This window comes from Podarcis liolepis, assembly GCF_965112155.1.
Source record: "Podarcis liolepis genome assembly, chromosome: 15".
In the NCBI taxonomy this organism is placed as follows: Eukaryota; Metazoa; Chordata; class Lepidosauria; order Squamata; family Lacertidae; genus Podarcis; species Podarcis liolepis.
The window spans coordinates 16,613,896-16,629,175 of NC_139566.1; the positions used below are offsets into that span (position 1 = coordinate 16,613,896).

General features: G+C 46.7%; 1 protein-coding gene across 3 annotated transcripts in view; it reads left to right on the forward strand.

The window, feature by feature from the left end:
- FRMD8 (FERM domain containing 8) overlaps window positions 1–7,187 on the forward strand; it is a 24,096-nt gene extending 16,909 nt beyond the window's left edge. For all 3 annotated transcript variants that reach the window (XM_083477954.1, XM_083477955.1, XM_083477956.1), the window contains 3 exons: window positions 1,542–1,685; window positions 3,146–3,350; window positions 5,363–7,187. In XM_083477954.1, coding sequence (XP_083334080.1) covers window positions 1,542–1,685; window positions 3,146–3,350; window positions 5,363–5,481 — 468 coding nt within the window. In that variant the 3' untranslated portion in view covers window positions 5,482–7,187. The remainder of the gene's footprint in view (window positions 1–1,541; window positions 1,686–3,145; window positions 3,351–5,362) is intronic.
- The last annotated feature ends 8,093 nt before the right edge of the window (window positions 7,188–15,280 follow it).

The window sequence follows — 15,280 nt, forward strand, 5'->3', positions numbered from 1 at the left end:
CTTCCCTTCCTTTTCTTATTTATTTATTAACCAAAAAAAGGGGGAGGGCAAATGAAAAGAAATAAAGCAACAATTTGGAGATCTAAACCATGAAGCATCACAGCTTGGAAGGTCAAAGGCACAAAGGTCCAACACTTCCCTCCCAAAGGAATCTGTCAGGGAACTGACATCGGAGCCAGAGGCGGAGGCAAGGCTCTCAAGCGATGCTGGAGAAGGGCCCAACAGGGAGAGAGGCAGCTCATCAGCTGGGGAAGGAAATCAGCGTAACACCAGGGATAAAGGGGGGCAGATGGGGGAATCGGCGAGGGGGCTCCAAGACTCCTCGCCGGAGACCAGCAGGGAGAGCACGGGTCCTCCACTACCCACACCCTCCCTGCGCAGAAGACTTCCGCGCAGGGAGAGTAGGAGGAGACTTGGGGTCAAACAGCTTTTATGCTGGAAAAGGTTTAAGAAACGCCCACTGGCGGATTCTGCTAGCGACTGAGGCAGCCACGAAGTGAAGGGCTGTCCAGACAGAAAAGGTTTAACAAGGCAACATAGCCAGGAGTGGCGGCAACTTACGCACGAGCAACCCCTATATTCATTACAGAATCATATAGTATTAACTCATACAAAAGCTCCTTTACAAGAAACAGAAGACTTGGGTTCTTTGTTTTTTAAGTATTCTCCATCCGGTGAGTTCCATCATCATTGAAATAAAAGGTTCTGCTTAATCTTAAAGGAGCCAGATGTTTGTATGTGCTGGTATCACTGAGCAGATGTGTGGTGCCTCAATATTTGTATAAGGAATAAAATACTTTAGATACTTTCAGTTTAAAGAGATAACCTTTTCAATAAGCGATGTGTGGTGGGGGTCTTTTTCCAGTTCTGAAAGAGTCCAGGTGCCCAGTCTTGGGGCAGCGTATGAGCAAATAATAATAATACTAATTAATGCTAATTTTATTTTTTATACCCCACCCATCTGGCTGGGTTTCCCCAAGCACTCTGGGCGTCTTACAGCATATCTAAAAAGATAATGAAAACATCAAGCATTAAAAAAACCTCCCAATACAGGGCTGCCTTCAGATGTCTTCTAAAAGTTGTGTACAGTGGTGCCCCGCAAGACGAATGCCTCGCAAGACGGAAAACCCGCTAGACGAAAGGGTTTTCCGTTTTGGAGGTGCTTCGCAAAACAAATTTCCTATGGGCTTGCTTCGCAAGACGACAATGCCTTGCGAGTTCCTGCGTGGGTTTTTTCCTCCCCCCCCCTTTTTCTAAGCCGCTTATCAGCTGATCCGATCAGCAGATAAGCCGCTAAAAGCCACTAATAGCGTTAATCCGCTAATCCGTCAATGGGCTTGCTTCGCAAGATGCAAGATGAAAAAACCGCTAGACGAAGAGAATCACAGAACGGATTCTTTTCGTCTTGCGAGGCACCACTGTAATTCTTTATCTATTTGACATCTGAAGGGAGGGTGTTCCACAGGGACACGTGCACACATTCTTGCACCCCTTGCACACTATCCGTCTTTTCTGTTCACCCACCCCCTGTTTCCCGGCAGCACATCTTGCTTGGCCTGGCCTTCCAGGAGCTGTCCTGGGACCACACTTTCCCCAACGAGGAAGAGCACATCCTTTGGCTGGAGTTTGATGGGGAGAACGAGGGCACGCCCGTCAACAAACTCCTGAAGGTCTACTCCAAGCAGGTAAGAACCTAAGAAGGGTCTGCAGGACCAGGCCAGTGGCTCACATCCTCTTCTCACAGTGGCCAATCAGATGCCTTTTCTGGGAAACCTGCAAGCGGGATTCGAACACAAGACCCATCTCCCCTCCTGTGCTTCCCAGCAGCTGGTATTCAGAAGCATTGCTGTGCTCATGCGTGTATGAATAACTGGCAAGCACCAAACCCTTATTTGGAAGAGCAACACTTTTTAAAATATTCTTAGCTTTTAACACAACGAAACAAAATAAATGACGTGCTGGCTGTCCAGCAATGATCCTCCACAAAATGTCTGGCCGCAGAAACAATTCTCACTTTGCATGGAGAACTCAGCCCATCTCTTCCGGGCTAAGAGATGCCTCGTCTTGGGGCCCAGCTTGTAAGAATATAAGGTGCCCCAAGACTGTCATAAGAAAAGCAGCTGTGTTTTTAAATGTATTGGGTGCCACAGAGCCTAGGACTTGCCTATCAGAAGGTCGGCGGTTCGAATCCCCGTGAGCTCCCGTTGCTCAGTCCCTGCTCCTGCCAACCTAGCAGTTCAAAAGCACATCAAAGTGCAAGTAGATAAATAGGTACCATTCCAGCAGGAAGGTAAACGGCGTTTCCGTGCACTGCTCTGGTTTGCCAGAAGCGGCTTAGTCATGCTGACCACCCGGAAGCTGTACGCCGGCTCCCTCGGCCAATAAAGCGAGATGAGCACCGCAACCCCAGAATCAGTCACAACTGGACCTAATGGTCAGGGGTCCCTTTACCTTTACCTTTTTTACTTTTTATTCTGCCTTTCCTCCAAGGAGTTCAAGGTGGCATAGCCCCCACCTTGTCCTCCTCACAACAACCCTGCGAGGAAGATAAAGCCAAGAGGAAATATAAATAATTATGTAATATTACTAACTTCAAAGGATGCGGGTGGCGCTATGGGTAAAACCTCAGTGCCTAGGACTTGCCGATCGTATGGTCGGTGGTTCGAATCCCATCTTTCGGTCCCAGCTCCTGCCCACCTAAGTGCAAGTAGATAAATAGGTACCACTTTATAGCGGGAAGGTAAACGGCGTTTCCGTGGGCTGTGCTGGTGCCGGCTCGCCAGAGCAGCTTCGTCACGCTGGCCACGTGACCCGGAAGTGTCTTCGGACAGCGCTGGCTCCCGGCCTCTTAAGTGAGATGAGCGCACAACCCTAGAGTCAGACACGACTGGCCCATACGGGCAGGGGTACCTTTACTTTACCAACTTCAAATAGTGACTGGCCTAAGGTCATCCAGTGTGCTTCATGTGAGCTTTGCGGGTAGGACTTCCTGTTTTAATTGTGCGCAGAGCCATGCACATTGATGGCACTATATAATTCAATGCTAACAATAATGACCAAGTGGGGATTTGAACTCGGGTCTCCCAGGCCCTAGCCCAGCACTCTTAACCGCTGCAGTTAGCTGCTGCTCCTTCCTTCCCTCCAGGCTGAACTTATGAGCGGCCTGATAGAGTATTGCATTGAGCTGAACACGGCTGCCGAGGGGGGAACTCTGGACCCCAGCGCTGCATCCTCCTCCTCTGCGTCCCAGAGCCCCCCAAGTGACAGGCGGCACCCCAAGCTCCAGCGGCAGAACAGCGTCCTCTGCAGCCGGATCCAGCATCTTTCGACCATAGACTATGTTGAGGATGGTAAGTTGGCAAAAGCGAGGAGCTGGGGTGGGTGCCAGATGCGGAAGGTTGTGTGGTTGAAAGGGTGGGAGGCAATGCAGCCTGTGCTAGGGGTGGGGGGATGTTAAGTTATTTTTTGTGAGGTCTTTTGGCTTCCCAGAGGTAGATTGCGGTTGACCACTGTGGGAAACAGCTGCAGAGAGAGCCTGTGGCCTTCCAGGTACAGACGTACCTTGGTTGTCAAACGCCCTGGAACTCAGACATTTTGGCTCCTGAACGCTGCAAACCTGGAAGTGATTGTTCCTGTTTGCAAATGTTCTTTTGGAACACAAATGTCCGACGGGGCTTCCACGGCTTCTGATTGGCTGCAGGAGCTTCCTGCAGCCAATCAGAAGCCATAATTTGGTTTTGGAAGTCGAACAGACTTCTGGAATGGATTCCATTTGACTTCCAAGGTACAACTGTACTACATTATTTTGATGCCGTCTTTTGACTCTCCCAAAAAAACCCTCCCCAGGTGTCTGACAAATATATCTCAGGGGGCAGACGTTGCAGAACCACAGCTTCCAGCATCCCTCACCAATTGCCCCACTCACTGGGGGTGCTGGGAGTTGGAGCCCAACAACAGCGTTATGAAAAGGATCAAAAAAACCGAAACTGGCGAATATCACAATGCTTACACACAAGCCTCTGTTGTGTCCCTTTTGGAGCTCTGTGTGGAGTTCCAGTTGCCTCGTCACAAAGAGCTGAGAGGGAAAGGGGCGACAAAATGGATGGAACAGCTGGAGCAGCTGCCCTTGCAATTTTCTTTTGTTGCATTTATTGTTGTCGTTTAGTCGTGTCCAACTCTTCGTGACCCCCTGGACCAGGGCACGCCAGGCACTCCTATCTTTCATGGCCTCCCACAGTTTGGTCAAACTTATGTTCGTAGCTTCGAGAACACTGTCCAGCCATCTCGTCCTCTGTCGTCCCCTTCTCCTTGTGCCCTCAATCTTTCCCATTTATAGCTTTTATAGCCCACCTTATTCTGCAAGAAGCTCAAGGTGGCACAGAGGGTTCTCCCCTCCTCATCTAATCCCCACCACAACCCAGTAAGTTAGGCTAAACTGAGAGAGGCAGGGACACCCTGTAAGCTGTATGGCCAAGTGGAGATTTGAGCTCTGGACTCCCAGGTCCTAGTTTGACACACTAGGCACTACACCACAGGGGCTCAGGTGGACAGCGCTTGGGGCCCTTTAGCTTAGAAAAAAAAGTCAGGTGGGAACATGATAAGAGGTGTTTAAAACCATGCATGATATGGAAGAGGTGACTAGAGAGGGTTTTTCTTCTTCTTTCTCATTCTAGTACAGTACTGTGAAAAGTAAGGGAGGGGTAGGAGACTTTGCCTGGACCCAGCACTTCTACACAAAGTTCATAGTTTGTAACGCAATATGGCATGGAAATAAATAAAATAAAAACCAAAGTGCATTGTTAAACTATGGAACTCACTCCCACAAGAAGCAGCGACGGCCCACCAACTTGGATGGCTTTAAACGGGGATGAGGCAAATTTATGGAGCTGTAGACAGCCTCCAGGACCAGAAGCCCCCACCCCACCCCTAGGTGCCAGTGGCTTGGAATTGCAAAGAGCAGGAGAGGGGGGGGGCTGTTGGACTCATGTCCTGCTTCTTGGGCTTCCCAGGGTCAGGGTGCTGGGCTAGATGTACCAGTTCCCCACCCCTGATCTATTCAATTGACAGATTAAACCCCTGATTTGATGACTGTTGGCCGTACCAGAGAAACAGAGCCTCCAAGCATAGGGGCAGTCTACCTCGGATTGCTGAGTCCTTGGGATAAGGAACACTGAAGAGGGTTGTCTCCTCACTGCTCTGCTTGAGGAAAACGTGATGCTGGACTAGAGGGACATATATATTTTTAACAATCCCCCCCCCCGGCAAGGTTCCTCTTGGGGTAGGAACCATTGTTATCTCTGCACTCCTGGACCTGGACTGGACTGCCTTGCTGTTGTTGAACAGTTTCTGCTTCTCCCCCCAGGGAAAGAAATCAAGAGGGTGAAACCCCGCCGGACTACCTCCTTCTTTGGCCGCCAGTTGTCCAACGCCCCCACCTCCTACTTGGCTGTCCGGGGGGCAGAGAATGTGGAGCAGGGCTGACTGCCTTCAGCGGGTAGCATTATTGGGACCAATCGACTTGGGGGGCAGCTGAGCTGTCGGCATTCTAACCACCTTCTGGGATTGAAGCCAAACTCTCCCCCCTCCAAAATCCCACACCCACAATACATCTCAAGTAACTTTTCTCCCCATTTCTGAGTTTGTTCTCAGTGTGCAGCAGAGGATCCAGGCAGCTGTCTGTCCTTTGATGGCTGAGTCCTGCCTCCTGCTCTGCTTTTTCTCCAAATTTGGTTCTGCTGCGCATATGAGGTTCAGGGCAAGGAGGAAGAACATTGGGGACCACTGTCAGAGGAAAAGCTGAGCTCTAATCTTGCATCAGATATCTGCTTGCCTTGACCTGCCTCTTATTCCAGCAGTTGCATCTTCAGAAACACTCTTTTTTTGCAGACAAGATACTTGTTTCATTCATTTACTTCAAGCCCCACTACATTTCTCCTGTTCCTTACAGAGAGCCTGGTGACTGGGAAGCTATAGGGGGAAAACATTTGAAGGAAGCAGGGCTGGGAGACACCGTTTCAGATGCAAGTCAGAGCATGTTTATTTGCAGAAGAGTTTGTCTGCCTGAGATGCAGCTCTGGCGAGTGAGCTCTGTACTAGCTGCACCTCCCCACACCCAGCTACAGCCCCCAATGTTGGCATTCTGAAGGGGTTTTTTGTCTGCACATCTGAACAACTTCTTCATTCATCGTAAATGTCCTGCTCCCAAAAAATAGGTTCCAATTTCCTTGAAGTAGCCTGAGCATAGCCATATGTTGGCACTGCTGCAAGGAAGGATTTATGCAACACGAGGGCTCCACACATTTTATTTCTTTTTGCCTTTTGCAGAAAATTTAATTTCACTCCAGAATTGTAACAGGGAATGTTATTAAGCATTTTACCTTAGCAGGCTGGGAATATTCAAAACAAAGGTGTGCTCTGAGAGATGTGAACTCTAGGGGAGAAATGTGCCATATTTCCATTTTATATTTGGGTGTTTAGAAAGGCACAATTGCATTTTCAGATAGGGCACAGCTGGATCGTGATGTGTGTACACATACCCCATCGACACGTCTGGAAGCCTCCCAGAATTGGGCAAGAAATGAGTGGTGTTTAGTGCATCTATTAACTTTAAACATACGTACCCTGTTTGAGGTTGTACATTCACTTCTGCACTTGGGAGAAAAAAACTATGTTGAACTGCTGCAAGCAACTTTGAACCCAAAGAACTTTTTTGTGGCAGAGGGTGGATGTCATTACATCTAGAAAAGCCCTAGCTTTGCCAGTTCAGGGACTGGGAAACTTGTGGCCCTGCAGATGTTGAGCCAGTGGTCAGTGCTGATGGGAGCTGGTGTTGCACAGATCTCCTCACCATTTTCCTTCTCCCTAAGCCTGCAGAGCATCCGTGAGGGATGTCTTTGCAGCTGTGATTGCTCCCCCCTCTGCCAGCATCTCTCTCCATGCTGTGCCTCTAAGGCCACTGCTGCTCTTTGTAACTTGCTCGTAGGGACCTGGGCATTGACCTAGCCACAGAATGCACGGTAGGAGAAACCTCATCTTGCAAGCAAAGTTTGGGGGAAGTGCCTTTTTTTTAACTTCCAAAGAAATACTATGCAACATGTCTTACACTAATCTTTATTATCAGTGTGTTTTAACTCACTAACTTTGTATAAAGGATCATTTGTTTGTTGCAATAAAGATGGTGGATCTGAGTATGTGCTGTATTGTTTTAAAACATCACTTTTTTATTATTCTGAGCATGTCCAAAGCATCGGGGATAGGCTGAACATCCTCTGTTCCTGCTAAAACTGCAGCGTTGCAGTGCTTGCATCAAACATATCACAATAAAAGATGCTCTGGCCTTTTTCTCTCTATGGGCTGGGGTGGGGAGGGGAGGGAAACTACTCCAAGAGAGGGCAGAAACGAGGCTTCAGTTGCTCCTACTGGGCGTGCTCAGCATGCTTCCAAACGCTTGGCCAGGAATACCATTTGTATAATGTACTGCTCATGTTCCAACCCCGCCAGGGGCCGCCACTGCTCCGCATTCCCAACAGCTGCACATTCCTACCCTCCATGTTCTTCCTAGAAGTTGTACGCCCTCTAAAATAACTCTCCAGCCCAGGCTATTCTCAGGGTTCCCACATTTTTCTTGCCTTCTCCTCTCTTGCCCTACATGGGGCTCACGTCGTCTGCCTGGCATTCGAGCAAAGGTTTATATTTAAGCATTTAGTGCCAGGCCTACTTTAAGCCTAGGAATCTCCTTGTATTTCATTTTCGTAACAGTTTTCCTAATGCTGAGGCCAGAGGAAGTGGGGGGCAACTGAACAGGGGGCGAGGAGCAAGTGGCTGTCTTGTGTGTGTGCATTTGAGCACAGGCATCCCTGATGAGGGGGAAAGGATTCGAATGAAGACTTTCCCCTCTTCTGCTCCACCACAGTTTCTTACTCTTACAGTTATCTCCCACGTTCCTCTCCCAAGAAGCGCAAGGTGGCACACATTGCTCTCCCTGCTCACTTAATTCCCGCAACTATAACCCTGTGACTTGGGTTAGACTGGCCCAAGTGAGCTTCATAGCTGAGTGAGGATTTGAACCTTAGTCTCTCCCAGCTCCTAGTCTGGCATCCTAACCACTGATATCCTCAGCAGCAGCATTATTATTATTAACTACAATTATTATACCATTATACATGACTAAGCCATTTCTCACCTTCTCACCCCTTGGCTTTTCCTGTAAGACCTATTACAGTCGTTAAGAGTCGTCAACAGGCTCATCTCAGCTATCTGCCAATCTCCCATTCCCACCACCCTTCTGAGTAATACCCCTCCCCACCTTCTCACTATATAGAAGGATCTGGCAACTTCTGTTTCAGTGTATCTGAAGAAGTGTGCATGCACACGAAAGCTCATACCAAGAACTAACTTAGTTGGTCTTTAAGGTGCTACTGGAAGGAATTTTTTTATTTTGACTACAATTATTATGTTAAACATATTTTATTGGTCACAAGTATTGGACTTGTTTCCAATAATCATAAGAAAAGACATTGCAAGTAGGTTGGATAGTCATGGATGTGTTAGTTGAGATTCCTGCATTGCAGGGAGTTGGACTAGATGACCCCTAAGGTAATATGATTATAGGTATAAAATGATGGGGGAGTATAAAATTAGGGGGAAAGAGCTCTGTTTAGTTCACTCCGTCTAAGAAATCTGTTTTTGTTATTATTAGATACACTTCAGCACCTTTGAAATCATTCCTAGTCAGCACATAAGTTAATTACTGGCTTTAGGTGGTGTTTGCCCTGCTGGTCGGCTGCTTGGGAAGAGGCAATGGAAAATCTCAGGCTGGCCTTTGCTCAGCCCCCTCGCCACACCCCGCTGTGGTTGCAATGCAGAGCTTAGATGCTGACCTTGCGCAGAGACAGGGGTGTGTCTGTGTGTGTGTGTGTGTTGGTTAGCAGAGGAGATGTGACGGACAAATGACAACTGCATTATGTTTGGCAAGAATTCTCGTAAAGGCCACAGTGTGCACAGGACACATTCTGGAGAAATGAGCGATGCAGCGATTTTAGAGGGAGGAACAGGCTCAAATCTCCACTCAGCCCTGGAGTTCTGCAGCTCTACCTCCACGGTTGGTGGCAGTGATGCTTCTGAATACCAGCTGCTGGAAACTGCAGGAGGGGGGAGGGATCTTGCACTGGAATTCTGCTTGCGGGTTCCCCAGAAGAGGCACCTGGTTGGCCACTCTGAAAAGAGGATGTTGGACTAGGTAGGCCATTGGTCTGGTCCAGCAGGCTTTTCTCATGTGCTTACATTCTTATGAGAACTTTGGCCCAAACACTCTCAGCCAAGCCTACCTCACAGAGTTGCTATGAGCTCAAACTCACACCCCAACAATTGCAGCTCTTTCGGTGATGCTGGACCAGTCTCTCTCTCTCTCTCTCTCTGCCCCCCCAACCTACCTCACAGGATTGTTGTGAGGATGAAAGGGAGGAGCCTAGTACACTGCCCTGATCAGCCAATAAATGGTGGCACCTGCACCATAGAGTATATTTTATGGCATTAACCATTCCAAGTGAAAATCTTTTCCACAGCAAAAATCTACTTGTTATCTAAACTTGTTATTTATACTGTATATAAATATTCTGTCTTCTTTTTAAAAAGAACATTTTTATCAACCTTGATTTATTTCTACGATAAAATTAAAAGTGGAACATTGACTGAATAAGTTTTTTTTCATTCCTGATTTTAGGGGACTTTTTAAAGTGAATCAAACATAGTGGTGGTCAAGGTATTTTTGAATGTTGGTTATAATCTGGATGGTTATGGGAGCTACTTCTTAAAGCAGCGTGGGGATTTTATATAGCACTGTGTCATCAAACATAAAATATATTTTTCAGACTGCTAAGATGTAACCCCATAGATCACTGCCAATAAATCAAGGGCAGTTGCTGCAGTGGCAAGTAAGAGTCTCCCAACTGAAAAAAACAGAGCTCTGGTCTCAAATGGGTTGCTGTTATATTTAACGACTCCAGCAGGCTTGGATAGCTTTCCAAAAACAACTTAAAATGCTGGTGCTTACTTTGAAAGGCTTGGGACCCAAATACCTGAGGGGGGCCCTATTCCCAATATCAGCCTGCCTGTGTCTTTTTAGATGTTCTATAGAGTCCCTTCTCCAAATATCCTCTTAAGCAGAAGTATGCTTAATAAATAGGCATTTCCTGTGGTGGCACCCCAGCTTTGCCCCACCCCGAAGAAGCACCTTCCTATCTGCCCAGACATGTTTCTAGCCTGACTCTTTAATTCACCATATTCTTGCTTGTTGGTTTTCACATTCTATTTTTATGCTGCAAGTTACTTTGTTAACACCTTTGTACACCACCTTGAAATCTTTTGCTGACAACTGGCTAATAAATGCTTTCAAGACATAAATAAACTGTGTGGGGTATATTTAGCCCATGGCCTGCTTCATGAATCACAAATGCACTTGTGACATCCCTGTATGTCTCAGAATCTTCTTGTTCTATTTGGGTGTCTGAGATTCATTGAGCTATAGAGAAGGAAATGGCCCAGGAGGCGGGTGAGAAAAGAAGAGTTGGCCTAATCATTTCGCATAAGCCATGGATTGGGAGTGAGTGGGCAGTGCTGTGGTTTTCACCAATACGATCACAAGAAGTTAGACCATTGGTTCATCTAGCTAAGTATTACCTACACTGACTGGCAGCAGCTCTCCAGGATTTCAGACAGGGTTCTCTTCCAGTCCTACCTGCAGATGCCAGGGATTGAACTTGAGGCCTTCTGCATGCAAAGCCAATGCTCTCCCACTGAGCCACAGCCTTTCCCCTTGGCAAAAGTACTACTTGTGTCTGAAAGGTCATCCTTCAAAGGTCTTGCAATAACTCTGCTTCTGATAATAATAAAATGACTGGACCAGGAGCTACTTGCAAGCTATTAAAATAGCAGATTGTTTCATGCTATGTCTGACTTCACCCAAATGCCGTGGGAGAGAATTGTGCCAATTGTGTAATAGCTCTGCCCTTACGAAGGTTCAGGGTGTACAATATACACCATTTGTGTGGAAAAAATACCGAAATACTCCCTTCCACATCTTACTGGGCCCTTCTACAAATTACTGTCAGACTTCTATTGATCTGCAATGGGAGCTCTTAGCATTGCAGAAACTATTTCTCATTTACCACGTCATCATCTATCATTGCTCTTGGCAGCTGTGTGACAGCCATAAAGTCAGCAGGTGAAGCTTTTCCTAGCATGGGGATTAAGGAATGTCGAAGGCTGCACCCGTGCAACTTCCTCCTATTAAAAGCACAGGAGCCCTTCAGGGGGAAGAGAAAGTGGGTGAAAGGGAAGAATGTAGGAACATCCCTCTTGGTTTCGATTCCTGCCATTCTAGGAATTAGGGACTCAGTCGGCAGCTGCCCACACTCACAAACATGTTTCACTGGCCAGAGAACACCTTATTAAATAGCACCTTATCAAATACAGAGGTTCTTCACTGGTGAGGCAGGTACACTGTGCATGCTCCTGGTACTGGTCTCCTCTGCTCAAGTTTGTAAGAGGAGGTTGCCAGTTTGCATGGAGGAGTTGTTGGTGCAAAGAGTTAAGCCCCTTTGGTTGGAAAACTGCCTGCCCCTTTTCTTCCTCCATAAGCCAATGCTTTCATACCTTTAAGAAACAAGAACACCTTTCAAGGAAATAGGAAAAATATGTAATATAACAATTGAGTAATCCCTTTCATTAGCAATATTGAGGAGTGAATAGCCAGATGTGTCATAAATACCGGTAATTGGTTTTGTTATTGTTAGTGGCAACACGAATGGAAAATTCCAGGCACTGGTTCATAATCATCTTTTATCAGTAACACTTTACAATAACATTGAAGAATACAGGAAAATTCCAGACACTGGTGAACAGCCACAAGATTGTCAATCAACTCCTGGTATGTTGAAGTGCGGTCAGTGGCTTAGTTGAAAAACTAACCTGCCAAGTAAAAGTGGCCAGAAACAATAATCCACCATCTTTTTATATGTTTTTGGCATCTATTTATTTCCTTTATGTGCCGTGAAGAATGGATGAGAAAGCCACCCAAACGCATTGGAACTTATACAGAGATTTGCTTTTCTAAAGATATCCTCCAAATCTACATCTCATTAAAGACACTGAAATGCTTGAATTGGCAAAATGCAAACACCTGCTTTTGTCTGTTAAATACACTGTTACATACATACATGTTTTGTTTTGGTTATATTCCTGTCTAGCTAGCTAAAACAAGCACACAAGAGGAAAGAGCCAAATCGCAAGTTGCATTGTGTTTTATTTTGTAAACTTTGCATCTCCTCACAACCTGGTTTTCTTCCTGTTTGTCTTCTGAGGTTGGTGTCGTTGGCTGCTATTAGCTCATTTGGCTGCAGCAAATAGTCTTTGCGTGGGGAGGGATGATGCTCTGCTTCTCTCTTCCTGCAGACACTGCTGTGCTGAATCATCAGGATGACAAGAGCGGACAGCCCTCCATTACCTCCCTGACGACACTCTCACAAGGATGTCTCAGTGGGAAGTGCCTCATTTGGACACTCTGCCTCTCTGCTAATGATGGCCCAGAGTCTCACCTCTCCACATGTGTCCTCCTGGCTTATGGGGAGAGGAAGCAGATGTCAGATCCCAAGCTGTTCCTCTCCCTCATACCCGCCCCAGGAGGCATTTCCTGCAAGCACAGGCCCATGGCTCAAATAAGCATTGGCTAATTTATATGAAGATAGACACATTTAGTTTTATGGCCATTTAGTTTTATTTTAATGAAAGAAAAACTCAGCAGTGGCTCTTGCTCCCAATACTTACTCTGAGCTTTTTCTCTACTCTTAATTTCTTGTATGAATCACTTTCCATAAAACTTAACAGTAAAAGCCACTATTCTAGAAGCATATATAGAAATGCAATTTGTAATCCAGAAATTGGGATAAAAATATCCCCACTATGGGGTGTGCCAACAGGGTAGGGCTTGATGGGCCAAGCTATTCCACACTATATGTTTAAAGCAATGTCATACCACTTTTTAAAAAGCATGCTTCCCCCCCTCCCAAATAATCCTGGGCAGTGCAGTTTGTTCAGGGTGCTGAGAGTTGTTAAAGGTAAAGGGACCCCTGACCATTAGGTCCAGTCGGGACTGACTCTGGGGTTACGGTGCTCATCTCACTTTACTGGCTGAGGGAGCTGGCGTACATCTTCTGGGTCATGTGGCTAGCATGACTAAGGCGCTTCTGGCAAACCAGAGCAGCGCACGGAAACGCCGTTTACCTTCCTGCCGGAGTGGTACCTATTTATCTACTTGCACTTTGACGTGCTTTTGAACTGCTAGGTTGGCAGGAGCTGGGACAGAGCAACGGGAGCTCACCCCGTCGCTGAGAGTTAGGAGGTCCCTAATTTGCTCACAGATCTACAATCCCCAGAGTGTTTTAACATTCAATCCTCTTTCCCAGGGAACTCTGGGAATTGTAGCTCTGCTCATAGAACTATGTACACTGCCTTGAACTCCCTGGGAGCAAGATCAGGATTAAGGTGGAATTAATAGTGATAATAATTGTTGCATAAATTGATGCTGAGATTACAAGGTTCACAGCTACTCTGGAGGCGGTCAGTGTGGTGTAGTGGTTAAGAGTGGTGGACTAGGACCCGTGTGACTAGGGTTCAAATCCCTCCTCAGCCATGAAGTTCCCTGGGTGACCTTGTCTCAGGCACAGTCTCTGAGTCTAACCTACCTCACAAGATTTTTGTGAGGGGAGAGCACTATGTATGCCACTTTCAGCGCTATGGAGGGAAGGTGGGATTATAAATGTACGTAATGAATTGAACAAAAATACCCCTTCAACCACAGACGGGCAACCTGCAGCCTGGAGCACCTCATGTGACCAGCTGCTTGCTTTCATTTGGCCCAGAGAGGAAAAGAGGAAATAAATCAATAGTAGCTGAAGGGGTGAGAGGGTGGGTGTTTGTGTGAATGGGCATGTCTGCATGAGAGAGATAATATGAAAGGGTGATGAATGAAGGGGTGATGAATGAAGGGCCGCGAGAGAGAGAAAAGGGGTGTCTCACTCGCTTTTTGCTTTGCCCCCCACCCATCATCACCCTCTGCCTCTTTCTCCAAAGGGAGTGTGGCCTTAAATCCCCAAAAGGCTGGCCACCACTGCCTTAAACATGACTATCTGCAAGATTGAAAATATGAATATTCTTCCTCCTCAAAGTAAAGTTCTGTTGGTAAACTTGGATTGCCTGTGTCATCTAACAAAACAGGCTCTCTTCCTGTCCCTGGGCAGGCATCTGACTCACTGCCACAAGAGCAAGTTTACCTCCTGAGGAAGAGGAGGAACCATTTTAGGCACAGTGACTCATCTTTCAAGCACTTCGTTGCTGGAAGTGCCTTCCTCTTCCTCCTTTGGCATGAGATTGAGAAGTGTCCTGTTTCTCCTCCTCTTGCATTGACCTCTTTGTCATGCCTGTTGACAACCAGAGTCCCTCAGCCTTGGGCTGCTGCCTTCTTGAAACAGCAATGCAATCCAACCACTAGATGTCACCCTCCTTAGTCCCTTTGCAAACAGCCTGTGCAGGTAGCATTACTGAAAAGTATGCCTGCATTTTGAGCCCAGTCTGCGTGGTAGAAAAGGGTTTTATTTTATTTTTCTTCCTTTATGTTGTTCTTGGTTATTTCTCCTCGGCCCGTTTGCTATCAATCTCTTCTAATTTTTATTTTTATTTTTTTGCATTTGTTAGTGGGAGATTAAGCTGAGGGGCTAGAGAGTGGGTTCTTGCTGCTGGTTTTCTCTCTTTTCCAAGGCTGTCATTGCCCACAACCAGGATGGTGGTTTGCCATGCCACAAAGAATTCTGAACATGCCTCCAGTCCCTTTGCAACACATACAGCCAGAAGGGAGAGGACTATTCTGGAGCTCATGGATACACATGGGATTACAAAGGTCTTATCTGATACTCAAAGGGTCCTGGAGCCTTGATGAAATTAGCCTTGAAAGATGGCCAGACTTACTTGCAGTGCAGGTGGCAATTTTTGTGGAGGTGGGGTGGAGTTCCAGTGCTGCAATATGATTGCAGTGAAAGGGCAATTTGCAGCGGTGTCAAAGCTGTGATAAGAGAAAATCTTTTTTTCAAGTCTTGTTGTTGGTCAGAGGACAGGACAATGAGTGCATGTTTGTGTGGCTGTGCTGCAAGCATGTGTGTGTTGTGGTGTGTGTGCCCACAACATTTCCCCTCCCATTTGCAAACATGTGGCATCCCTGGATTGAAGCAAT